At 47.0% G+C, this 27,092-nt stretch overlaps 1 protein-coding gene across 1 annotated transcript in view; it reads left to right on the top strand.

Moving 5' to 3' along the window:
• Positions 1–491: 491 nt before the first annotated feature.
• The window catches only part of LOC119953961 (glucuronokinase with putative uridyl pyrophosphorylase), a 60,166-nt gene continuing 33,565 nt past the window's right edge, over positions 492–27,092 (top strand). The window contains exons 1-11 of the mRNA XM_038778683.1: positions 492–766; positions 5,162–5,268; positions 7,279–7,323; positions 8,214–8,367; positions 8,491–8,562; positions 12,675–12,763; positions 14,058–14,214; positions 18,118–18,195; positions 19,291–19,382; positions 20,178–20,283; positions 23,324–23,403. Of these exons, the coding sequence (XP_038634611.1) occupies positions 710–766; positions 5,162–5,268; positions 7,279–7,323; positions 8,214–8,367; positions 8,491–8,562; positions 12,675–12,763; positions 14,058–14,214; positions 18,118–18,195; positions 19,291–19,382; positions 20,178–20,283; positions 23,324–23,403 (1,037 nt within the window). The 5' untranslated portion in view covers positions 492–709. The remainder of the gene's footprint in view (positions 767–5,161; positions 5,269–7,278; positions 7,324–8,213; positions 8,368–8,490; positions 8,563–12,674; positions 12,764–14,057; positions 14,215–18,117; positions 18,196–19,290; positions 19,383–20,177; positions 20,284–23,323; positions 23,404–27,092) is intronic.

The following is a 27,092-nucleotide window of genomic DNA, read 5'->3' as shown; positions in this document are numbered from 1 at the left end:
CCCACTCTGTTGCTTTATCCCAATAAGCTTACACAATTTTTCCTTTCATGTATTCATCAATTTATTTTAAAAGTTACTACTGTATTAAACCTGTTTCCACTGCCCTTTGAAGCAGCACATTCCAGATCGTAATAACGCATTGTGTAAAAAAAGTTTCCAATTGTCTCTGGTTCTCTTGTCAATCACTTTAAATCTAACTCCTCTGGCTGCAGATCTTTCTGTCGCTGGAGACATGTTTTTCCTTATTTATTCTTTCAAACGTTTCATGAGTTTGAGTACCTCGATCAAATCCTCTCTTGCTCCAAGGAGAAAAAGCCCAAGTTTCCCAGTTCTGGGATGTGTTGTGCCTGTTTCAGCTTGGCGTCGTCAGGAGTGAAATGTGAACTGTGTTCACTTTCTCCGGGTTGGTTTCTCCGCTCCCCTACACCCCCCCCCCCCCCGGGTCCCTTTCAATGATCAGAGAGCTTGTTACATTAATTACACAGGAGCTTTGGCAAAGAGACACAGAACACAAGGCAGCACATGTAGGAAGAGTTGAAGGTGTAATCCTGGTCTAGCAGAATAGCTCCTCCTGTAAGTTGTGATGTAAGGACGCCGCGCAAATGAGTGTAGCGGCGATAGTCTTTGAAAAGCGAACTTGGAATTGTTGCAAGTTTACAGGAGTCAGTTTCATTGACTTGCAGCCCAGGCGGTTCCTGCGGTCGCCCTAATGATCTGTGTACTTCTAGTGGCTGGACATGGGACCCTGCTGGAGAGCGAGATCAAGGTGAATAACTCGCTTTTACCAACATTGCTTTTGTTTTGAACGCATTGAGAGCTCCGCCTGCGTCTCTTGCTTCATTCAAGGTTCCTCGGGTAACCGGTGTCTGTTCGGATCAGGATTCAGGGGAGCCGATGCCAATGTTTGGATTTTGGATGTGGACTTCTCCACAACGCTTCTTAGGCCTGACAGTCACACGTCCCGTCAACGTCAGCGGCTGAGGTGCAATTTTACTGTAAACACGATTCCCTCGCCAGGGGCCTGGGACCCAGGAGGATTCTGAAATATTTTAGGGAAAGGTGTTTGAAAATTTAGCAGCAGTCCGCGTTGCTCGAACTCTTGTGACCAAGTCCAAAGGCAACAGGAGGCGGGATTATGGCTGTGGCCGCCAAATTTCCTCCCTGTAAATTCTTATTGACAATTGATTCATAACAGAGGCCACTCTGCTACATAGGACAAGGTTCACTGACACTCTTTTGTCACCGCGGTTTATAGACCATTGTAGCAGCCAAATCATTACTAGAAAGAACATTTGGCATTTAGAACATAGAACATACAAACATAGAACCTACAGTGCAGAAGGAGGCTATTCGGCCCATCAAGTCTGCATCAGCTCTTGGAAAGAGCACCCGACTTAACCCCATACCTTCACCCTATCCCCGTAACCCTGCAACCTCCTCTAACCAACCTAGGGGCAACTTATCATGGCCAATCATCTAACCTGCACATCTTTGGAATGTGGGAGGAAACTGGCGCACCCAGAGGAAACCCACGCAGACATAGGGAGAACGTGCAGACTCCGCACAGTGACTCAAGCCGGGAATCGAACCTGGGACCCTGGCGCTGTGAAGTCATAGTGCATGATGAATAAGATTAAATACATTTAATACGTGATGAATATTTCATAACCAGGTATAGAAAATACATAATCATTTATGTACTAATACAACTATCATCAATGTCAAAAACAAAATAAATATTTACATTTTGGACGCAGAGGGAGCGCACGGCACTCACAGTCAATGTTGGGAGCAGTCAGCACGCACCTCACTTCACTTGCCCTTGCTTTGCGTGTGGATCACTTCAGTCAAACCGGGAGGGAATCAACCCAAGATGGATAGAAATCAGCACAATGTGGCAACCCTGCATGTGGGCAACAGTCACCAAAATTTCTCTTGGGTCGCACACAGAACTCAGATGGGCCACATGTGACCCTGGCCTGCAGGTTGCCCATCACTGACCTAAAAGAGCAAGAGCAGCAGATACATGGGAACACCACCACCACCTGCAAGTCCTCTCTCCCACTCACACTATCCTGACTTGGAAATATATTGTTGTTTCCTCAATATCACTGGGTCAAACTCCTGGAACCCCCTTCCTATCAGCACTGTGCGTGTACCTATGCTACACAGACTGCATCAGTTCAAGAAGGCATCTCACCACCACCTTCTCAAAGTCAATTAGTGATGGACCAGCCAGTGGCACCCATAACAAGTAAAGAAAAAGGAATGTTGTAACATTTAGCACTCCAAAATGAATCCCATTACCTAACCCTCCTGGCTCTTTTTAATTATTCACGTCTCAACAGGCGATTCCCTCAGCAACAACCATCTTGCATTGATATTGTACCTTTTCCTTAGATATCCCATTCAGCTAAAGGCCCTAGCTCTGGAAGTCAGTTCCTAAACCTCTCTGCCTTTCTCTCCCCCTTTTACAATATTCCTTGAAATCCACAATTTCGCCCATGCTCTGTCCTAATATCTATTTTGGATCAATATCAATTTTATTTGATTAGGCTTTTGTTAAAAGCCTCAGGATATTTTACTGCGTAAAAGGCGCCAGATAAATGCAACATGCTATTACCTATGTCATTGTGAAACTTTTCTGTACAAAAGATGCTCTTCAACTACTGAGACATTCCTGAAAGCCCTCAAAACATTAACTTTACTGGGGACCTCCCTGTTGGAAATAGCAGTATCTAAAACATATTCTAAGGAGTAGAGTGTTGTCATTGCAATAGAAATATCATATATCAGTGAACAAATATAGAAGCATAGTGACGTGATGATGGACAGAGATAAATATGGAAACTGCAGGGATCTCTTGTTATTTTCTGTACACCTATAATGGTCCTTTGAACATTGTGTTTTTAGGCTGTTGGTCTGGAGCCTGTCCAAGTGATGTAGTAATATGGAGTGTTCCAGACCTGTCTATTTCATCAGGTTATTAAGTGTAGTTGTTTCTTTTCTTGCACCTTGTAGCGCAGCACGAGATAGACTTTCATCTATTTCCATAGCTAGTTTTTTTTCCTGGAGTGAGTAACTTCACCACCTTGTCATCAGCATCAAGCGTGGCTGACCAGGAATCTCATCCAATCTTCCCACCTGTCATTGGTATTGGAATGATTTTGAAGGCCAATACACAACCTATTGGCCACGTTATGAATGCATCTTGCTTGACTGTCGAGTCCTGGGGTGGGACTCAAACCCAGAGCTTCCAGCTCAGAGGCAGCTGCCTACTGCACCACAAGACCTCTGCATTAAGTGTAGTATTTACTGCCATATAATGTACCCATAATGGCGTCTCACAGGAGGTGCATCATGCTGCTGTCCTGGTTACAGTATTCAATCAAACATAGCATTTCTCACAGGTTATAACCTACACCTGCCCCAGGACCAATTCCAAAACTAGTTATCAGACTCAATTGATTATCCTATCCAGGGGACCTAATTATTCATAAGCGTAAGGAACAAGAAATACTCCTCAAAAACAACTTTTTAATCATTGAAATTTAAATGATCTAGATTTAGATATTTTATTACCTTTTATCTTAAAATGACAGGCTGTGCCTATTACACATTTAATATGTTAGCATTTGAAAAACATCATTACAGTGTGAAATGAAATTAAATGAAAATCGCTTATTGTCACAAGTAGGCTTCAAATGAAGTTACTGTGAAAAGCCCCAGGTCGCCGCATTCCGGCGCCTGTTCGGGAAGGCTGGTACGGGAATTGAACCATGCTGCTGGCCTGTCTTGGTCTGCTTTAAAAGCCCCTTCTGGATATACTGGATATACCAGTGTATCATTGCTTTTGAAAATACTTGTTTGTTTGATGATGTTGCAAAACCATGATCTTGCAAGATGTGCCCTTTCACACTGCCAGATTGAGTGGAGCTACTTGTCTGTTGTAATGGTCCAAAAATAAATATTATCACCAGGAATGGAAAATGTAACGTTCACAAATATACATAATGCTAAGCAAAAAGGCTGATGCATGTTGCAAACTATAAACTGATCAGATGGGATGTGACATGCTTATTGCCTCTGCTTTAAGGATCCATGCTGTGATTTACATTTTTGTTGTTAATCTTTATTCTCACAAGTTGGCTTACATTAACACTGCAATGAATTTACTGTGAAAAGCCCCTAGTCGCCACACTTGGGCGCCTGTTCGGGTACACGGAGGGAAAATTCAGAATGTCCAGATTACCGATCAGCACATCTTTTGGGACATTCGGGGAAGTTGCAACATACTTTTAAAATGTTAAAGTAACATTTTGTCTCTTTTGTTCTTGATTTGTAGCAGTTTTTACATAACGAGGAATAATGATGGGGTGGGATTCTTTGATGGCCGAAATCAGGAACGGTGATCGAGTGGAGAATAGCTCCTGCACTGAAATCGCGGCGGGAGCTGGTTTGACGCCGAATCACAATTCTCTGCCCCCTCCAAAATGGTGTAATTATGCCACGTGTAGTTGAAACCCTGTTCGCATTTTCCAAACACACAGAAAGAGACCATTTTCTCCTCTGTGCCTGTGACAGCTGAAAGAGTGATCTAGCCTACTCCCACTTTCCAGTTATTGATCCGTAGCAGTGGCAAGTTAAATGGGGGATATTCTTTTAGGTAGTGAATTCCAGACACCCAACACCATCTGGGTGAAAAATGACTCAACTCCCCTCTAATCCTTCTGCCAATTACTGTTAAATCCCATACCAGAGACTTGGGAACAAACCGTGACTGATATCCCAGTACAGTAGTAAGGACAGCTGTGTTGTGTTTAAATGAGACATTAAACTGACACCCTGTTTTGCCTCATGGATGAGCACAATAAAATCCCATGGCATTCTTTTGAAGTGGATCAAAGGACTTTTCCAGTTGCCTAACACATTATCTAGTCATTTTCCGATTGCTGTTTGTGGGAGCTCGCTGTGTGCAGATTGGTTTCCATGTTGCATACAACGCTGACTACACTTCAAAAAGGCAATTTAGGACATTTTTGAGCCAGGAAGGGCACCATATAAATGCAAGTGCTAATCTGTTATTTTTCGCTGTGTAAATAGTGAACAAATATCACGTGTCCTGCTCTGCTGTGCTGTTACCTGAATAATTTATTTTCAGAATGAAGCCACGGGCCTCTACAGCCACTTAGTTGGGATCCCAAAGGCTCTGTTACCAGGAGTTGGTGGGAAGAAAATTCTGGATTTCTGGTGGAAAGTTGTGAACATGTGAGTGTGCTGTATCTATTGCTCCTGCTCGAACTTGTAAGAGTTTATGCTCTGTATCACTTTTTAAAACGTTGAATCTCATCTGACAAAGATATCTGGGCGAGGATTAGTAATATAAAAGATTAGAAATGAGGGGATGGTGAGAAGGGGAGTCATGACCACTAGAAAATGTGCAATGAGGAGAGGCGATCTGATTCAATGTGTTGTCTCAAGATCATTCTTTACACAGTGAAGGAAGAGAAGCAACAACCAGGTCAGTCCAGGGAGGTTTAGCCAGTTTCTCTTTTTAATAATAACAATCTTTATTGTCACAAGTAGTCTTACATTGCAATTAAGTTACTGTGAAAATCCCCTCGTCACCACATTCCGGCGCCTGTTCGGGTACACGGAGGGAGAATTCAGAATGTCCAATTCACCTAACAAGCACGTCTTTCGGAACTGGTGGGAGGAAACCGGAGCACCCGGAGGAACCCACGCAGACGCAGGGAGAACGTGCAGACTCCACACAGACAGTGACCCAAGCCGGGAATCGAACCTGGGACTCTGGTGCTGTGAAGCAACAGTGCTATCTACTGTGCTACCCTGCTGCCCAGTGCCAGCTTCAGCTTAGTGGATATAACGCTCACCTCTGGGTCAGGGGTATGTGGGTTTGAACCCCACTGCAGAGATCAGGGGGGGATTCTCTTTTCCGGAGACTAAGTCCCCACGCTGGGGGGAAAACTGGCGCGAACCACACCAGCGTCAACAGCCCCCGAAAGTGCGGCTCCGCACTTCTGGGGGCTAGGTGGACAGTGGAGGGGTTGGCACCGCGCCAGCTGGCGCCAAAGGGACTGTGCAAGTTAGTGCATGCGCCGGAGGGCCGGCGTATTCTGCCGCATGCGCAGGGGGTTGTCTTCTCCCACGGGCCCATGGCTGATCCCTACAGAGGCCGGCACTGAAGGAAGGAGTGCCCCCCACGGCACAGGCCCGCTCGCAGATCGGTGTGCCCCAGAAATGGACGGACGCTCGGGCCATCGGGACCCAGAGAATTGCTGGGGGGGGGGGAGGGGCTGCTGACAACGGCCCCCGACTGGCGTGGCGTGAACCCCACCCCCGCCTGAAAACCTGGCGCCGGAGAATACGGCAGCTGGCATCGGGGTGGCAGGGTGGGAATCGCGCTGCCCCCCGGGGATTCTCCGACCCGACGGGGGGGGGGGGGGGGTCGGAGAATCCCGCTGCAGAGCTCAAATTCTAGGCTGGTGATGCCCTGAGGTGTGTTGAACTATTGGAGGTAGAGTTGCCAACTGTGATTAAATGTATTCCTGGAGGTTTCACCACATGGCCTGCCTCACTCTCCCCGTGTGCCGACCCACACGGCCATGCTTGCGATGCATTACCTTCCTACACCAATTAGAAAACAAAAGCTCATTACCCAATTGGATGCAGTTTACTGTCAGCCAAACAACACCCCCCCCCACCCCCCCCGCTTTCCAATATTCCTATATCTAGTAAAGAAAAAATGTTCACAGAAAATGACAAAAGAAAACGCCTTTTAATGTCCCAAATGATTTTGCACACAGCAGTATCCTGGAGACTGACCTTCAATTCCTGGTGAGTCTAGAGACCAATCCTCAAGGGATGCCAACCCGAATCGGATGAGCCATCTTTTAGATGAAATGTGAAACATGTGGCCCCGCCTCCCTCCTTGCATATACATAAAAGTTCCCATGGGACTATTTCAATGAAGAGTAGAGGAATTATACCCAGTGCCAATATTTCTCATTATCATTACAAAAACAGAGTATTGTTAGTTATTTACCTCATTGTTGTTTCTGGATTCTCACTGTATGCAAATTAGCTGCTGTGCTTCCCACAGTATAAAGTGACTGCACTGCAGACAGTAATTACATTGCTGTAAGATAAGCCATCCCGAGGCAGTGAAATGCAAATTCTTTCTTCCTTCTATCTGTTTCATTGTAAGGAATTACTTTGCCCTATCATATATCGTTATGTTTTCTGCATTGTTTGCAGGCGACAACTCTTCAATGAAGTCTACCTCGTCACAAATGCAGACAAGTAAGTACGTTTACTATTGAGGCAAATGGCAAAGCAGCACATAGTCAATTAAACTGAAGAGAAATACAGTTGATGTTAGAAATCTGAAATCAAAACAGAAAATGCTGGAAAGACTCAGCAGGTTAGACAGCATCTGCAGAGAGAAACAGTTGATGTTTCAAGTCAACATTCTTCCATCAGACCTGGAAAACATTAGCAATGAACAGCTTCGAAACAAGTGTAGTGCCATGGTAAAGGGAGTTAAAAACTGAACACTCAGGTGGAGCACACGGCTAACACTCCTATTGGCTAAAATAAGAATGGTTCTGACCATGGAGGTATATCTGAATCCTTCCACCACTTCAGACTCCAAGGAAAGAGTGAGAAGGTATGACAACTATAACTGGAGTGAGAGTCAGAGGTGGATGTAATGATCTTGGGCTGGTTTCACCGCTTCGCGACACCAGAGGTGAGAACTGAAATCGGGTGGAGAATTGCATGAAATGGAAAAAAATCCATTTTGTGTTTGACGCCAATGTTCCGGTCGCTCGCTGGCGACGATATCGATCTTTACGCCCCACGCTGGCAGTTCAATGCAAAATCAAAGGATTTTAAAATCATTGACAGCTTGGACACTTCATGCTCCATCCCTCTTAGGAAGAAGTCTCGTCGGTGTGAATTAGTATAAGTATTTACAAGTGGGGACCAGGTGTCATGGATGAACCCAGGCTCCTGGAGCTGTGAGGTAACAGTGCTAACCACTGTGCCACCATGCTGCCCCCTTTGATTAAAAAATGCTTTCATTAAAAAAAGTGAGGTCTTGTGTGGCAAGCTGTATGTGTGATGGAGATGCATTGGGCACTGTTGATCTAGTTTGGATTTGAATTTGACTGTTAACTTTTCACATATAGGTACAAATACTATGAGCGATGGGCAACTGCCAATGATTTTCCGGTGGAAAACATTATTAACGATGGTTCGACGACCAACAAAACGCAATTGGGCGCAGCTGCCGACTTGGAGTTGGTGGTCAGGAGTAAGAGGTTCAATGATGATGTCATGGTGGTATGTGTTGTTTCATTGAAGATCATTTGTTGATGCTCAATAGCCCTGGTGACCCTGTCTCACCAGTCTTCATGTACTTCCAGGTCGCTGACCTGACTCACCACCGTCTTCATGTACTTCCAGGTTGCTGGCGATATGCTGTGTGAAGATCTGAACTTTGATATAGCTGAAGTTCTCAAGTTCTTTAAGTTTAAGGTCAGTCAGAACCGCTTGATTCTTCTTTCTTTATTCTGTTTAAACCCTGCTCTGGGTTTAAGTAAAAAACTACTTGGCTTACCTTAAAGAGAAGTCTTATAACACCATCTTTGGGCAGCACGGTAGCAAAAGTGGCTAGCACTGTGACTTCACAGCGCCAGGGTCCCAGGTTCGATTCCCTGCTGGGTCACTGTCTGTGCGGGTCTGTACATTCTCCCCGTGTCTGCGTGGGTTTCCTCCGGGTGCTCCGGTTTCCTCCCACAGTCTAAAGACGTGCAGGTTAGGTGGATTTACGATGCTAAATTGCCCTTAGTGTCCAAAAAGGTTAGGAGGAGTTATTGGGTTACGGGTGATAGGGTGAAATTGTGGGCTTAAGTGGGTCGGTGCAGACTCGATGGGCCAAATGGCCTCCTTCTGCACTGTATGTTCTATGTTCTATGGGTTGCTGACATCCTACACGGTCTGGTGAAGACAGATGGCTGGAAAAAGTGTTGGACTGTTTCTTTTCAATATAGTGCTGGGACTTTCAAACCTGTCAGCTGACATGGACGGATGAATCAGCTGCCAGTCCGCCAGGAGAGGCGGAAGGGAACTCACCAGTGTATAATTAATGTAGTTCCAAGCACAGAATATGTCGCAGGATCCCACCTTTCTGGCTAGTGGGAAAGGCACTGTTGTCCATCACTGCACTTCATCTCAAAATAGGAAAATTCCGCCCTTAGACTAGGTAATATTGTTCATGTGGAGTAAAGCAAATCAGTTGATGGCCTAGTGCAGTTTCCAGGTGATCTTAGGATGGAATTGTGGGACAATTTACAGCACAGAATAAGTTCTGGATGGTGTGAAGGACAGGGAAGCACTGCAAATGGTCTGTGAATCCAAATTCCATAGCTGCACAGTAGAGGTTAGGAAACCACTGCATTGATACATCTGCTTTATTGGGCTATCTGTGTTCTATACACTCTTCCTCCGACACTGACCATGCCCACCTCAATCAAGAAATACATCTTTATCCAAGTTTTTGTGAAAAATCAAGATATGTTTTATCTTAAAAAAAAAATCTTGGTGGCATCAGCATTCAAGGTGAGAACATGTCAAAGCTCTTATTACAGAGATAGCAGGGTTTGACTGATTTCTTATTCAAGATGAGCATAAGCAGAATACAATATTAATTCTAATAGTTCACACTTCTTTCCTGAGATCGTAGCTGTGTGTCTGACCACAACAAACTTCTCATTAATTTTCCTGTTAGTCACGCTCTTTGCTTTTTACTGTTCCAAAGCCGGAGGCTATTTCTCCACTTCTGTTTTCTTTGGCTTCTCATTTTACAGCCTGTAAAATTATAAACATCACCGGCAGCATTTATGTCGCATTTTATGGGGTTGGTGGGAAGAGAGGGTTAACTTGGTAAAAGTTGTGGGTCCAGTTAAGGGTTTGAGGAAATCTGCCTGTTTGGAGAGTGAGTAAATATAATGGGAGAATCCTGCACAATGCTAGCCCCACAAAAGACCAGGATCCCATTTCCCTAAGCAAGAGAAGAGTATGTCAATGAGGAAAGGGGGGACGAGAATAATAAGCCCCTCTTTGATAACTTACTTCCCCACCAAGTCCAACACCCAATTTAGCTTAATATTCCCATAGCCCAGCTGAATTTAGAGGCTATCATCCGGAGAGCACCATTCTGAAAATGCGTCAATTCAATAGCCCTCTGTACTCTTCAGTGTGGGGCATGTCAGAAAAGTGCACAGCTACTTTGCATAATAGTTTTTTTTATATTGAACTAGATGAGTGAGAAGAGAGAACTTGCAATCATATAGCATCCTCCATGATCTCATGAACTTACAAAGTCCTTTACAGCCAATGATGTATTTTTTGAAGTGAAGTCCACTTCTAAGATGAGTGGTAAAGCGAAAAGTGCAGAGGATACTGGAAATCTGCAGAGGGATTTGGATAGGTTAAGTGAATGGGCTAGGGTCTGGCAGATGGAATACAATGTTGACAAATGTGAGGTTATCCATTTTGGTAGGAATAACAGCAAAGGGGATTATTATTTAAATGATAAAATATTAAAACATGCTGCTGTGCAGAGAGACCTGGGTGTGCTAGTGCATGAGTCGCAAAACGTTGGTTGACAGGTGCAATAGGTGATTAAGAAGGCAAATGGAATTTTGTCCTTCATTGCTAGAGGGATGGAGTTTAAGACTAGGGAGGTTATGCTGCAATTGTATAAGGTGTTAGTGAGGCCACACCTGGAGTATTGTGTTCAGTTTTGGTCTCCTTACTTGAGAAAGGGTGTGCAGAGGAGATTCACTAGGTTAATCCCAGAGCTGAAGGGGTTGGATTACGAGGAGAGGTTGAGTAGACTGGGGCTGTACTCATTGGAATTTAGAAGGATGAGGGGGGATCTTATAGAAACATATAAAATTATGAAGGGAATAGATAGAATAGATGCGGACAGGTTGTTTCCACTGGCGGGTGAAAGCAGAACTAGGGGGCATTCCCTCAAAATAAGGGGAAGTAGATTTAGGACTGAATTTAGGAGGAATTTCTTCACCCAAAGGGTTGTGAATGTATGGAATTTCTTGCCCAGTGAAGCAATAGAGGCTCCTTCAGTAAATGTTTTTAAGATAAGATAGATAGTTTTTTGAAGAATAAAGCGATTAAGGGTTATGGTGTTCGGGCCGGAAAGTGGAGCTGAGTCCACAAAAGATCAGCCATGATCTCATTGAATGGCGGAGCAGGCTCGAGGGGCCAGATGGCCTACTCCTAACCCTAACCCTAACCCTAGTTCTTATGTTATGTTCTTAAGTCACTGAAATGTGGCACCTAACATGTACACAACACGTTCTCACAAACAGCACTGTGATATAACCAAAGCATCTGCTCATTTTAGTGATGGATGTTGCTTCAGGGACAAACATTAGTGAAGGCACCAGGGCTAAGTCCTCTGCTTTTCTTCAAAATAACACTTATAGCCACCGAGAAAGGTAGATAGAGCCCCGAGTTTAACTTCTTATCTGGAAGATGGAACGTCTGACAGTGAAGCACTGATGTGTCTACGTTTTGTGGCCAAGTTTCTGAGGTAGACTTGAACACACTGGTCTGGATTCCCCGGTTCCCTAGCCACGTGTTCCTCGGCGGCGCGCTCGCCGGCAGTGATACTCTCTGGCCGTGATTCTCCAATCCGGCGCCAGGTCGGAGAATCCCCGGGGGATGCGAGAATCGCGCCCAGCCACCCCGACCCTGGCTTGCCCATTCTCCAGCGCCGATTCACGGGCGCCCGTGGGATTCCCGCCGCGCCGGCCGGGGGCCGTTGGCAGCGCACCCCCCCCCCCCCCCCCCATGCCCCCTGGCGATTCTCCGGGCCCTGATGGGCCAAGTGGCCAACGGGTTTGGCCGGCTCCCGCCGGCGTGGGCTACTCAGGTCCCACACGGCGGGACCTGGAAGGTGAACCTGCGAGGGCCGTCATGGAAGGGGTGGGTCTGGTGGATCCCACCCCGGGAGGGGCCCCCAGGGTGGCCTGGCCGGCGATCGGGGCCTACTGATCGGCAGGCGGGCTGGTTCCATGGGGGCCTATTTTACTCCGCGCAGGGCCCCTGTAGGTCTCCGGCATATTGTCCGGGGCCCGGCGCGGAGAAGGGTACCCCCGCGCATGCGCTGAATCACGCCGACCATTCCGTGCATGCGCGAACTCGTGCGGGCCGTTCCACGCCGGCTGGAGCTGCGGGGACCACTCCAGCGCCAACCTAGCCCCCTAGGAAGGGGAGCATTCCCCATTGTAGGGGACCGTTGACGCCGGAGTGTTTGGCACCGCTTTTCATGCCGGCGTGGGGGACATAGCCCCATTATTAGAGAATTGCGGCATCTGTTCTGACAACCGGCCAATGGGATTTCCATTGTGGCCATCCCACACCACCAGGAAACCCATAGGCATGGGTGCGCTGCCGCCAGAACGGAGAATATCGCTGGCAGAGAATTCACCGATTCAGAGAATTTGACAGGCCAGAGTACTACCAGATGAGACACAACTGACTTGTGACTAATCCAAGTAACTTTTAGAATGTACTTCTAAAAGGCTAACATTATCACATTTTTGTATGTCCGCCGACAGAAGGGTGAACTGGCCATTTACTATGAAATGGAAGCAGGAGGGAAGACTGAATCTCGCGGAATCGTTGAGGTCTGCCCCATTACTCACAGGTATGTTCTTAATTGGAAAAGGTTATTCACTGAGTTGTCCAGTCTTCCGCCATATGTCATGCCACCCATAGAATGATACAGCACTGAAGAGGCCACTCGGTCCATCATAACTGCATCAGCTCTTTGTAAAGGCTTTCCAATTCACTGTCTTCTTCCAATAATCCTGAAAATTGTTCCCCTTCAATTATTTATTGAATTTCCTTTCCTCTTCCACCTCTTGTTCTTTTACCAATTACTTTAAATCTGTATTCTCTGGTTACTGACCCTTCTGCCACTGGAAATATCATTCATGATCTCCCCTTAACCTTCTCTCCTCTGAGGATAACAGTCGTATCTTCTCCTTTCTCTGCACCAACAACCTGTATTTGTATAGCATCTTACAAAATAGTAAAACGTCCCCAGGTGCTTCAGGAGTGTTCTTAAAATTTAACACTGAACCATGTAAAGAGGTACCAGACGGGTGATTGAGTTTGACTAAAGAGATAGGCTTTGAGGAACATCTGAAGAAAAATAGAAATGTCGATAAGTAGAAAGGCCTCGAGAGAGAGAAATCCAGAGTTTAGGAGCTAAACAGTCGAAGGTGTGGTCACTATATGTGGAGAAGTTAAAATCGGGGATGAGCAGGATGTCAGAAATGGAGGTGCGCAGAGTCCTTGAAAGGTTATGTGACTGGAACTAGAAATCGGGGGGCATGTCACTGGAGAGATTTGAAACCAAAGAAGAAATTTTAAAATTTGTGCATTGCTGTACTGGAAGGCAACGTGGATTAGTGAGCACTGGGGTGATAGGTGAACGGGACTTTATTGGAGTTAGGAGAGCCTTGAATGAGTTCATATTCAAATCCTGTATCCGTGGTACCATTATTAGTGAGTCTGCTGTGCAGCCTCTCTAAGTCTTCTTAAAAGGTGTTACCCCAAAATGGACATAATACAGATGCAGAGGAAGAATGTAGAAATCAGAATTGTTTGCTTCAATGCAGAGCTAGCATCAGCAATGGGTGAATGGTCTTTACTGAGCTGAGATTTCTCAGGAATGTTCTCATCATTGCCAAAACAAACATCAGAAATCGTCGTGATTCCACTCTATCCTCTAACTGCGGCCTTCTGGTTTTGGGCTCTGCGGAACCTTAAAGACCTTAAGCTCTGCACTAGCTCTCTGATGAATCTCTGAAACATTTTCTTTTGCTGCTTGAAATCTCCAGTGGATCCCCACAGGTTTATTAATGTACTTACTGGTCTATTCGCGTATGCTGTCTTCCGAGCAGCAGCAGATACTTAAGATTGCCTTCTTTCAGAATCACCAAGTTTTATGAGAAGCCCTCTGCAGATGTCACAGAATCGAGGCTTGCGAGTGTTGTCTTTTATTGTTTCCAAAACAAGACGCTGCCAACTCTGGGGGAATATTTGAAGCATTATCCACTGGTCGAGGATCGAGGGCTTGGGAAGTACATGGTGAGAAAACTTTCTCTGTTAAAATTGAGTGGAACTGTTGTCGACGTCTGCCACTTTGGTGTAGCTCTGAATGAACAGAGGATAACTAAATAGTTCTCTCTTCTTCATCTCACCTAACACCAGATCATTCTATTCCTTTCTCGCTTATCCAGCTTCTCCTCAAATACTTCCATGTTATTCACCTCGAGTCGCAAGTTTCACATTCTAACTGCTCTCTAGGTAAATAAGTTTCTCCTGAATTCCCTACTTGATTTATTAGTGCAGCCGTATATTAATTAACCGTTAGTTTTCAACTTCCCCACAATTGGAAACATCTTCTTTACATCCAATAAAACCTTACTGAGTGTTGTAATTGATAAAATGACAGTGTCATTTTTCTCTGCATTAACAAGTATCCTGAATAGTACCAAATTTCTTCCAAATGCTGGTTTCTTTGCTCATTTTGCACCTCTATGGCAACAGCAACTTGTATTTTCATATCAACTAGAATGTATTTAAAGGTCCCACTGGAGCTTTACCAGGCAAAATTTGACACCGAACCACGTAAAGAATTATTGGGGCATATGACCAAAGATTTGCTCAAAGGTGTTGGTTTTTGAAGAGCCACTTAAAGGAGGAGAGGCAGAGAGGTTGAGGGAATTCCAGAGTTTGGCACAAGGCAGTCTTCGGGCATGGCCGCCAACAGGAGGCTAATTAAATTTGGGGTTATGCATAAGGCCAGAATTAGAGGGCCGCAGAGGTCTTGAAGGCTTATTGGGCTGGAGGAGGATACCGAGATAGGGAGGAATGACTTTAGGATTTTGCCAGAGGATAAGCCAAACATTTATGCAATACTGATCACTTGTGTATACAGTGATAGTCATACTTTAATTTGAGAGACAGTTTGTCCAAAATGATTTGGCATTTTCAGTCTGATAATTTCAGATATTTAAGGGAGAAGAAGACTTGCAGAGGCAATTCAGTACCATGTTTTGTGATCCCTGGACAAGTGCTTTACACCCAAATATTGTGATAGGAAATGCTGCAGTCAATTTTCACACAGCAAGTTCCCACAAATAGTAATGTGATAATGAGCAGATAATGGGTGCGATTTTCCCAAAAGGGAACAAAGTCCCCTCGCGGGCATGTTGAGCTGCATGTTTCATGGCACTCGCAGTGCTGGGAAATACATAAATATTCAACGGGTGAGGGGCTTGAACGGGGAATGCACGGCCGAGGCCGCATACAGCCCCATTGTACAGTGGGTTAAGTTCCACTCACCGGAACTCCCCATTGTAGCGAGAGATCAGGATGCTACTTTTAGATCAAAACAATCCCTACCTCCCCCCCCGCCCCCAGCCCCAACACACGCTGGGTAATCCCAGCCCGACTGCGTATGCCGTTTGGTACCCTGACAGTGCCACCTGGGCACCTTGGCAGTGCCAGGCTGGCACCCACATGGCAATGCCAAGGTGCCAGGCTGGCACTGCCAGGGTATCCAGGTGGTTCAAGCAGGGCCAGGGCCACCGATCTCTTGGGAGACCCACACAAGTACCAAATGGTACTCACCCGAGATCTCTGAGACGAAGGGATTGAAACCTCGGGAATCTGCACATTTAGAGTCAGACTAGCTGTCTCATTCTAATATGCAGATCTGCCAAAAGGTGATCCCGCCCATTGTGGGTGGGTTAAAAACCGCAACGTTTTACGAGATTGCGTTGAATCTCGTGAGGCATTGCGTGCACGGGTAAATCCCAGGAGTGGGGTCTCCCGGCTTTCAAAGACCACACTGTGCCGTGGCGAGCTCCATTCCCTGCGCAGCGAGGGATAAATATTAGCAAGGACACTGGGGAGAACATGCCTGCTCTTCTTTGTTCCCTTTTGGGAAAATCGCACCCATTATCTGGTCATTATCACATTACTATTTGTGGGAACTTGTTGTTGGGTCTTTTACATCCACCTGAGAGAGTAAATGGAGCCATAATCTAATGTCTCTCCCGAAGACAACAGTTTCCACTTGGAGTGTCAGCCTGGATTTTGTTGCTCAAATTTCTGAAATGGGGCTTGACCTCACAACCATCTGATTCAGAATGGCATGCACTGAGCCATGGCTTGCCAGCCACTCACCTTTCCTTATTGGCCAAATCTGCTCTGTTCTGGAATTGCTTAGTCCTAATATTGCAAAGGAGGAAACCTAATCCTACTACAGGAAAGACAGAAACCGTTATTTTGGGCCTTTTTATGTCACTGTTTTCATGCTTCCTGATGTACTCACCATCTAGAACTTGCTGCCGATGAGGGTGCCAAAAGCAGAGACGATGAATGATTTCACAAGAGGTCAGCGAGAGCGAGCCCTCCACCCCAGAAGCCGCGGATGAATTTGTATCTGAGATCACCACTGCAGACATCAGAGCAGCCTTCTCGAAGGTCAACCCACGGAAAGCCACTGGGCCAGATGGGGTACCCGGATGAGCTAGCGGGGGTATTCGCAGACATCTTCAACCTCTCTTTACAACAATCTGAGGTCCCTAACTGCTTCAAGAAGACGACCATCATCTCTGCACCAAAATAAGTCAGGCAGTGTGCCTTAATGACTATCGTCCAGTGGCTCTGACATCCATCATCATGAAGTGCTTCGAAAGATTAGTCACGGCACGAATCAACTCCAGCCTCCCGCTGCTACCCACTGTGCTACCGTGCTGCCCACACATGCTTCAATACCATCATTCCTACGAAACCCATCTCCAAACGCCTTGGCCTCAGCTCCTCCCTCTGCGACTGGATCCTGAACTTTCTAACCTACAGGCCACAATCAGTAAAGATAGGCAACAACACCTCCTCCACGATCATCTTCAACACCGGTGCCCCACAAGGCTGTGTCCTCAGCCCCCTACTATACTCCTTATACACCTATGACTGTGTGGCCAAATTCCCCTCCAACTCGATTTTCAAATTTGCTGATGACACCACCTTAGTGGGTCAGATTTCAAACAATGACGAGACAGAGTACAGGAATGAGAGAGAATCTGGTGAACTGGTGCAACGACAATAATTTCTCCCTCAATGTCAACAAAACGAAGGAGATTGCCATCGACTTCAGGAAGCATAGTGTCTACATCAATGGGAACGAAGTAGAAAGGATTGAGAGCATCAAGTTCTTAGGTGTACAGTCTCAGATCACCAACAGCCTGTCCTGGTCCCCCCATGCCGACACTATAGTTAAGAAAGCCCACCAACGACTACTTTCTCAGAAGACTAAGGACATTTGGCATGTCAGCTATGACCCTCACCAACTTCTACAGATGCACCATTGAAAGCATTCTTTCTGGTTGTATCACAGCTTGGTATGGAGCCTGCTCTGCCCAAGACCGCAGGAAACTACAAAAGGTCGTGAATGTAGCCCAGTCCATCACGCAAACCAGCCTCCCATCCATTGACTTTATCTATAATTCCTGCTGTCTCAGAAAGGCAGTCAGCATAATTAAGGACACCACGCACCCCGGACATACTCCCTTCCACCTTCTTCCGTCAGGAAAAAGATACCAAAGTTTGAGGTCACGTACCAACCGACTCAAGAACAGCTTCTTCCCTACTGCCATCAGATTTTGAATGGACCTACCTCGTATTAAGTTTATTTTTTTCTCTACACCTTGCTATAACTGTAACATTACATTCTACAGTCTCTCCTTCCTTCCCTATGTACGCTATGCATTGTTTGTGCAGCATGCAAGAAACAGTACTTTTCACTGTAATACATGTGACAATAATAAATCAAAATAAATCAAATCAAATCACAAGGAAATTGGATGGGCTTTAATGACTGCTTCAAACCACAAAAAGGCTCTTTCCGTATTACATGAAACTAGTGTCCTCTTTGATAGTGATGTTTGAAACCTCAATATTTCCGTTGGTCTTTTATTTCAGGAATGGCTCATTAACAAGGCTGGAACCACAGTGTTTGGAATGAAGCTGCCAACTGGATTCCAGCTCATTGGGCAAGTGGTAAGAGTAGACAATACATTCTGCCTCGGCATTTATAGATAAACCATGGATTGTTGGCAATTTGTTATGCCATTGTATAACGTGATCAAACTGATACATTCTTCACACGCCCACACCTCCAGCGGCCACGCCGAGCGCCATGGCGGACTCGGACTGCGGACCCACACAAACAAACTAGGCTCCCCGGATCGGCTACAGGCCCAAAGAGCCATCAGGCCCGATCCCTCCCCTGGCCGCCCATAAGGCCCCCCCTCCCCCATTGCCAGATCCCTCCCGCTCCACACCAGAGTGGCCGCGGTCTGAGTCCGCAGCCGCCACGCGAGAGTCCCGACCGGCCATACCCTGTCAGTTCCACATTGTCGGGAGTTCGGCCCCTTGGGAGTGGAGGTTCGCTGGGCAGGCATCTTGCAATGGCCCCCCAGCCGTGCGGATATTCGGGGCCCGTAGAATTGCCGGAGCGGCGCCGGGCCCGATTCCGTAGGGAAATATGATTCTCTGTCCCCACGCCAAATGCGATTTTGGTGTGGGGCTGCGGAGAATCCAGATCTTGGTATCTACATGTTTTGAATGATATGGAACAAGGGAGGAGGATAGATTCAAACTGTTTTCATTCACCCTGTGTAAGCCTTTGCATTTATCTAATCACCAGCTAAATCTCAAGCTCAAATGTCTCCATGGTCTTGCCCTTCTCTATCTCTATAACCTCTTCCAGTCCTTAAATCCTCTGAGGATTGCGTAATTCCCTCTCCAATCCTCTATCCTTTTTTTTCTTTAAGATGTTAGGTTTACATAGGATTTACAGAAATGAAACAGGTCATTCAGTCCAACTGGTCAATGTTAGTGTTTATGTCCATACAGGTTCCTATCACCCCTTTTTATCTCACTTTATCAGCATATATTTCTATTCCTTTCTCCTTCATGTGTTTGTCCATCATCTTGAATATACCTCACTGAGCCCACCGTTATAGGAACTAGGTTTACCAGGTGGAAACTCGACTCATGCTCAGTAATTGTGGGGTGAGTTTCACCTGCCAGTAGAGCTTTTACATTTGTGGCTTGTTCTGTTGTCCTTCTAATGCTTGCATCTGTCAATAGGATCTCTCTGAATACAACAAGTGGCTGGTGCACTGCTCTTCAAAGCAACATAGTTCTACTGCCAAATCAATTACCTGTCGTTCCTATGCGAGGTAATGTTGCTTTTAGCATTGCTTAGACACCGCTATAATGGACTAGAATACTATGATGCATAAAAGATTGCTTTATATGAATGATCGATTCAGAAGGTGGCAGTGAATTGTTTTGTGGAACCACTGTGATCTGTGTTGCGAAGTACTCCTACTTCTCGGGGCTGTTTAGCACAGGGCTAAACCGCTGGCTTTGAAAGCAAACCAAGGCAGGCCAGCAGCATGGTTCAATTCCCATACCAGCCTCCCCGAACAGGCACCGGAATGTGGTGACTAGGGGCTTTTCACAGTAACTTCATTTGAAGCCTACTTGTGACAATAAGCGATTTTCATTTCATTTCATTTCTACCGTGTTGTGAAGTGGATAATCCTGAAGTGGGGGAAGTTTGTGGGGTGGGGGCAGGTGTATTGTCGCTCAGATAGATGTTAGGTATTCTACAGAACTATTCGATAAACGAGTGAGGACATGGAGAACCTTCCCTCTCAACCAGCAGCACCATCGAAAAACATCGGGCCTGGGTGGTGTGCTCTTTTGGAGGGGTGGTGCAGACTCGATGGGCTGAATGGCCCCTCCAGCACTGTAGGAATTCTATGAAACTCCAGCAGTTCACAATATTTAATAGTCTTTTTGAAGTTCAGTAGGAACAAAATCTCACTGTTATCAGGCACGAGGCCAGCCGCTTGTTTTGCCCCTAAATGGTCTGTTGGAGTTAAAGTCATACCTTTGGGAATGGTTTTTCCTCCTTGTGTTTGATATGAGAGATCTATTTAAATTTGATGATGCTGACTTGTTTTTAGGGTAGGAATTATGGGAAATCCATCAGATGGCTTCCATGGGAAAACCATTGCCATGACGATATCTAACTTCTGGGCTGATGTGACGATATACGAAAGCAAAAAAGTTGTAAGTTAAGTCAACGCGTGATTGAGCAATGTAACAAGTAAAGAGTATGCACACTGACAAACAGAGGGTCCCTCTCTAATGCATTTACAATGAAATTAACTTTGCTGCTAATTGTACCTCCAAACTCAAAAGAGTGTGACAACAGCAAAACATTTTAGCCGTAGCAGCCAGTGGTGAGGCCTCAGAGATAGCCCCAGCATGATTTCATGTATTTTGCAGTGTTAAGTCATTAGATTTAATAACATTAAAATATGCGCACCCTACTGTTGCATTAAAAATGTTGCAATCTTTCAATTTTAAAGAGGTCTTGAAATTGGGACAGAAAAACTTCTCAAATTGATCCCTTTTTACAATTCGAGTTTGGAAGAAAATTCTGAGCGGAATTTTCTGGTTAGGATTTCCCAGTCCTGCTGAAAGTCAATCAACTTTTAGCTGCCTCTCCAAATTTTCCATTCCCACCCTTGACTGATCCTGCCTGGAAAATCCCAGCCTGCGTGCACATCTGGGGCTGTTTAGCACAGGGCTAAATCGCTGGCTTTGAATGCAGACCAAGCAGGCCAGCAGCACGGTTCGATTCCCGTAACAGCCTTCCCGAACAAGCGCCGGAATGTGGCGACTAGGGGCTTTTCACAGTAACTTCATTTGAAGCCTACTCGTGACAATAAGCGATTTTCATTTCATTCATTCACATTGCAAGTGCTAGGAGAATGAGCAGTGCGTAGCCCTGTAATTTGTGTGAGAATGAGAAGCAAGCTTCATTTGCTGAGGTAACTGGCCTTGAGGGATGTTAATAATGAACTGATTATCCAATACAGAAAGGAACCTTCCAGCCCTTCATTTTGCGCTAGCTCTCAGGAACTGTCCACTTCCTTCCGTCCTCCAGCTAGCTCTCCCCAAACATCATCAAGCGCTTCTTTTTCAATCTTTATTTATTTCAATTTGATCGGTTATTAGATTATCTGCTTCTTCCTGAGTTTCTGATAGGGCATTCTGCATCCAAACGACCTTCGCTTTAAAAAATATCCAAACAATTTTTGCAGCCTCTCATTTTAACCTTTTAGTAATGATGTAAAATGTATGCCCTTTAATTACCACCTTGCCTTATCAAAGCCACTCATAATTTTGAACACCTCTGCATCCCTTAATCTTGTCTGTTCTGCCAAAATAATCTGTCACTTCTGTTGTCTATCCTCTCATGGTTGGTGTTACTTTATGGAGTTTTTTTTGTACCTTCTTAGGTTGGGTGGCCAAAATTGGACATACAGAGTGATTTGTATAGGTGTTGGATGATATCTTTGCTTTTAATACTTTGTACCTTATGCATTAAACTAAAGCGCCAGAGGAGGATCCTTGGGTAGGGAAGGACAACATCCACCAGGATGCCATTCATGATTGCTTATCAACTGGACTGCAATCATTTGCCAAGTTAACAACAGTTGACCACACATCAAAAATACTTGATTGACTATAAAAGTACTTTGCAATGTTCAAAGGTTTGAAAGGCGCTGTATGAATACAGGACGGGATTCTCCCGTACCCGGCGGGACGGAGTGGTGTGAACCACTCCGGCGTCGGGCTGCCTTCACCTTCAGGGGCTGGCGTGCAAGGCCTTTGGCACCGTGCCAGCTGGGGCCGAAGGGATTCCGCCGGCTGCCACGGGTCCGCGCATGCACGGGAGCGTCAGGTCGGCCCGTGCCGCCAGGTCCCGCCGGTAAGGGACCTAGTCCAATTTACGCCGGTGAGACCTGCATTACGAGCGGGACTTCGGCCCATCACTGGCCGGAGAATCACCGGGGGAGGGGGCCGAGGTGAGCCCCCACCAAATCTCCGGCGGCGGAGAATTCGGCAGCCAACGGGGGCGGGATTCATGCCGCCCCCCGGCGATTCTCCGACCCCGCGGGGGGGGGGGGGGGGGGGGGGGGGGGGGGTGGGTGGGGCGGAGAATCCCGGCCACAGTTTATGGAAAGACATTGGCGCACCGGTAACTTCACTGAGGCAGTGACTAATGTTCTCGTGCATGGGTTCAAATCCCATCATGGCAGCTGGTGGAATTTAAATCCATTAATAAATCTGGAATTGAAAGCTATTCTCAGTAAAGGTGACCATGAAACTATCATCGATTGCTGTAAAAACTCAGTGGGTCACTAATATCCTTCAGGGAAGGAAATCTGCTATCCTAACCCGGTCTGGCCTACGTGTGACTCCATATCCACAGCAATGTGATAACTCATGAGCACTGTCTTAAATGATTGAGCAAGGGCAATAAATGATGCCCAAGACACACACACACTAGTCACCGGCTGCCATTCTGAAAAAGACCCCTTTATCCCCACTCTCTGCCTTCTGCCAATCAGCCAATCCCCTATCCATGCCAGTGTCTTACCTTTAACACGATGGGTTCTTAACTTATTTAAAAGCCTCCTGTATGGCACCTTATTAAAGCCTTCTGGAAATCGAAATCGATCATGCCAACTGGCTCTCCTTTATCTAACTTCCTTGTTACCTCCTCAAAGAATTCTAACAGATTTGTCAGACATGACCTCCCCTTGACGAAGCCGTGCTGACTCAGTCCTATTTTACCATGCACTTCCAAGTACTCCGCAATCCCATCTTTAAAAATGGGCTCTAAAATCTTACCAATGACCGAAGTCAGGCTAACTGGCCTATAATTTCCTGTCTTCTGCCTCCCTCCCTTCTTAAACAGCGGTCATTTTCCAGTCCTCTGGGACCCTCCCTGCCTCCAGTGATTCCTGAAAGATCACCACCAATGCCTCCACAATTTCCTCAGCTATCTCCTTTAGAACCCTGGGGTGTAGTTTATCTGGTCTAGGTGATTTATAAATGATGGTCACTTGGGTAAGATTGCAGAGGGTTGATTCCGCCCATGAATAGGCACATGTCTGCATCTTCAGGAGAACATGGGATAAAGTTACAGTTAAAGAAAGTCATGTGATCTGCTGATTGCTCAGCCTATTGTGAACTTCCCACAATGTTTTCTAATTCTTACTCTAATGTTGCTTTCTACTTTTGAATTTTCCAGGTACTGATACCCCATCCTCTCAATGACCCCACAGAGTTTGGTAGCTTACAGGATTTACATGGGATCAGTCGAAAGGAAGGGTTTGTAACTTTAACTTATACATTTGAGTGCAGTCAATGATTTAATCATTTCACCAGCAGTTCAAAAAGTAAGGGGCGGGATTCTCCCTTCTGCCAGCAGAGTGTTGATGCCGTCGTAAAAACTGGAGAGTTTAACGACGGTGTTATCGGACCTCTAAGTGTAGCGATCCTCCGCCCTACAGGAGGCCAACCTGGCACTGGAGCAACTGACGCCGCTCCAGCTGCCGATACCAGCGTCAAACGTGCGTCGCGGGTCTGCGCATGCGCGCTGCGACGGGCGCAAAGGCGCTCATGAGCGGTAGGTTCCTTCTCCACGAAGGCCTTGACGCAACATGGCGTAGGGTTACAGGGGCCGGCTCAGAGTAAAAGAGGCCCTCACCAGGAGAGGCCGGCCTGCTGATCGGTAGGCCCCGATCGCGGGCCAGGCCATAGTGGAGCCCCCCCCCCGGGCGTCGGACCCCCCTCACCAGGCCATGCCTGATAGGATGGATGCCGAGGTCCTGCCGGGTAAGACCAGGGCCGGGATTCTCCCCTACCCAGCGAGGCGGGGGGTCCCGGTGGGATGGAGTGGTGGGAACCACTCCGGCATCAGGCCGCCCCAAAGGTGCGGATTTCTCCGCACCTTTAGGGGCCAAGCCCTCACCTTCCGCGTCGGCCATGCGGAGGGAAAAGAGCTCCCCCACGGCACAGGCCCGCCCGCGGTTCAGTGGGCCTCGATCGCGGGTCAGGCCACTGTGGCGGCACCCCCCCAGGGCCAGATCACCCCGTGCCCCCCCCCCCCCCCCCCCCCCCAGGACCCCGGAGCTCGCCCGCGCCAACAGTCCTGCCAGTAAGGCAGGGTGGAGGGTGGTTTGATTCACGCCGGCGGGACAGGCATTACAGCAGTGGAACTTCGGCCCATTGCGGGCCGGAGAATCGCCCGGGGGGGGGGGGGGGGTGGCGCTGACCGGTGCCGGAGAATTCGGTGGCCGGCGGGGGTGGGATTCACGCCGCCCCCTGGCGGGGGTCGGAGAATCCCGCCCCAGATGTGAACGGCGCCGGCGGGACTCGGGCTTTTTTGGCGGCCACTCGGTCCATCCTGGGCGGAGAATCACTGGCGGGGGGGAGGGGCCGCTCAACCCGAACCGGCACCAATAGGGCCGATTCAGGGCAGCACGGTAGCACAAGTGGATAGCACTGTGGCTTCGCAGCGCCAGGGTCCCAGTTTGATTCCCCACTGGGTAACTGTGTGGAGTCTGCACGTTCTCCCCGTGTCTGCGTGGGTTTCCTCCGGGTGCTGCGGTTTCCTCCCACAGTCCAAAGACCTGCAGGTTAGGTGGATTGGCCATGCTGAATTGCTCTTAGTGACCATAAAAGGTTAGGAGGAGTTATTTGGTTATGGGGATAGGGTGGAAGTGAGGGCTTAAATGGGTCAGGGCAGACTCGGTGGGCCAAATGGCCTCCTTCTGCACTGTATGTTCTCTGGTGACCGGAGAACCGGCGGTTTGGTGTCGGAGCAGTGTCGTGCGAATCACGGCCGGCCCGGCGATCCTCCAAACCGGCGTGGGCTGAGAGAATCCCGCCCAGTGTTTCTATTTCACCATATGGATGTATAACTTTGCCTCCTTCCTCCAGTTCATTTGTCAATCAGAATCCTTTTTTAACACAGCGAGTTGTTATGTTCTGAAATGTGCTCCCTGAAAGGGTGGTGGAAGGAGATTCAATAATAACTTTCGAAAGGGAATTGTATAAGGACTTGAAGGGAAAACATTTTCAGGGTTATGAAGATAGAGTAGAGGGAATGGGACTAATTGCATAGCTGTTTTAGAGTGCTGGCACAGGCACAGTTACAAATTATCAAATGGCTTTCTCTGAGTCGATATGATTCTATAATGTTTATGTTGCTGATTGCTAATGTATAAGCAGACACAGGGTTAGTGTTTGTTAAAAATATTAATATGAATACTAACACCACTGTGTCAGCCAGTGAGTTAGTGGAAGGGCAAGAATCACAGCAAACAGTCCACAGCAAAAAAGGTTGATTGAAGCAGAGTCTGTGTGACCTACAGCCAACAGAGGTCATGACCAAAACTAAAGATAAAAGCAGGATTACTTCTCCAGTAAAATGTAAAGAGTGGAAGATAGTTATGTGACACAAGGGGCGCGATCTACCGGCTGTTCACGGGATATTCCGGTCCCACGCCAGCGCATTAGTTTCCCGGTGACGAGGGTGCAAATTATTTGAGCAGAATGAATCCTAGTTTCAGCAGTGTTGACGGGAAAATTATCCAATCATCTCCATTTTATCCAGTGATTGTAGTGTCTCTAGAGGCAGCCTAAAACAATACTTCTTTGATAATTTGAACATGATCGTTCCCTTCTTGAAAAAATGCACTTTACATAAGAATGAGGCTGTTTAAAATATTTAATGGAAACATTTCTAAGTTCATTTGTGGTGTTTATTTCAGGGAGTTTCCCGCCGCCTCTGCGGTCGAGCCCCCATTGCTATAAAACGACTCTTCGGACACGATTCTCCTGCCTCGTTACACTTTCGCTCCAGAGAAACGTGGCCGGTAAATAGCGGGAGAACCACGGCAAACGGTTTGCGATGCAACCTGCCCACGTCCGTAGGTGAAATCGGGATCTCGCCATAGCCCCATTTCCATACAATTAACGAGATCCCTATCCAATGGGCTCCTGTCATCCACTGGCCACCCCAGCAAGTGCTCACGCTGGCGTAGATTAGTACCCCATTTAAAAAACATGAACCTGGCGGAAGGGCTTCTGTGGGGAGCCGAGGAGGCGAGTAACCATCTTTGCTCACAGGCAAAGACCCCGGGGCGCTGGGCTTGCCTCCGCCATGGGAGGGTTGGGGAGGGGGAGGAGGGCGGAGGCGGTGTGGGGAGAACCGCATGTGGCACCAGCATGCCAACCCCTGGATCGTGCGTACCCATTTCTGGGGCAACCCTTGTCCCTGCCTGTCTGTCCCACCGACATAATTCCCACTGACTGCAGAGGCCCCTGGCCATGCTGTTGAATGATGTGGAGATGCTGGCGTTGGACTGTGGTGGGCACAGTAAGAAGTCTTACAACACCAGGTTAAAGTCCAACAGGTTTGTTTTGAATCACTAGCTTTCGGAGCACTGCTCCACTGCTCCAGAAACTTATAGCCAAGTTCCACACACATGAGTGCGGCCTCAACCGGGACCTGGGATTCATGTCGCATTACATTCACCCCCCCACCATATGGCCTGGGCTTGCAAAATTCTACCAACTGTCCTGGCTTGAGACAATTCACATCTCTTTAACCTGGGGTTACCCCTATCTCTGGATCGTAAAGATTTAATTACCTGCAATTGCTCGCATTCTAAGCATTGTCTGGCATCTTTGAATTTGTCTATAAATATGTTTCTGGAACATACCTCTTCATTCACCTGAGGAAGCAGCAGTGCTCCGAAAGCTAGTAATTCGAAACAAACCTGTTGGACTTTAACCTGATGTTGTAAGACTTCTTAGGAGTCTTGCGGTTGAAGGCTATTACTTTTTAAAATAAATTTAGAATACCCAATTCATTTTTTCCAATTAACTGGCAATTTAGCGTGGCCAATCCACCTACCCTGCACATCTTTGGGTTGTGGGGGTGAAATCCACGCAAACACGGTGAGAATGTGCAAACTCCACACAGACAGTGCCCCGGCCCGCCACCTGTC

The sequence above is a fragment of the Scyliorhinus canicula genome, chromosome 19 (genome assembly GCF_902713615.1).
Source record: "Scyliorhinus canicula chromosome 19, sScyCan1.1, whole genome shotgun sequence".
NCBI classification, from domain to species: domain Eukaryota; kingdom Metazoa; phylum Chordata; class Chondrichthyes; order Carcharhiniformes; family Scyliorhinidae; genus Scyliorhinus; species Scyliorhinus canicula.
The sequence above is the reverse complement of the archived record's forward strand: the minus strand, read 5'-3'. Positions and strand labels throughout refer to the sequence as shown.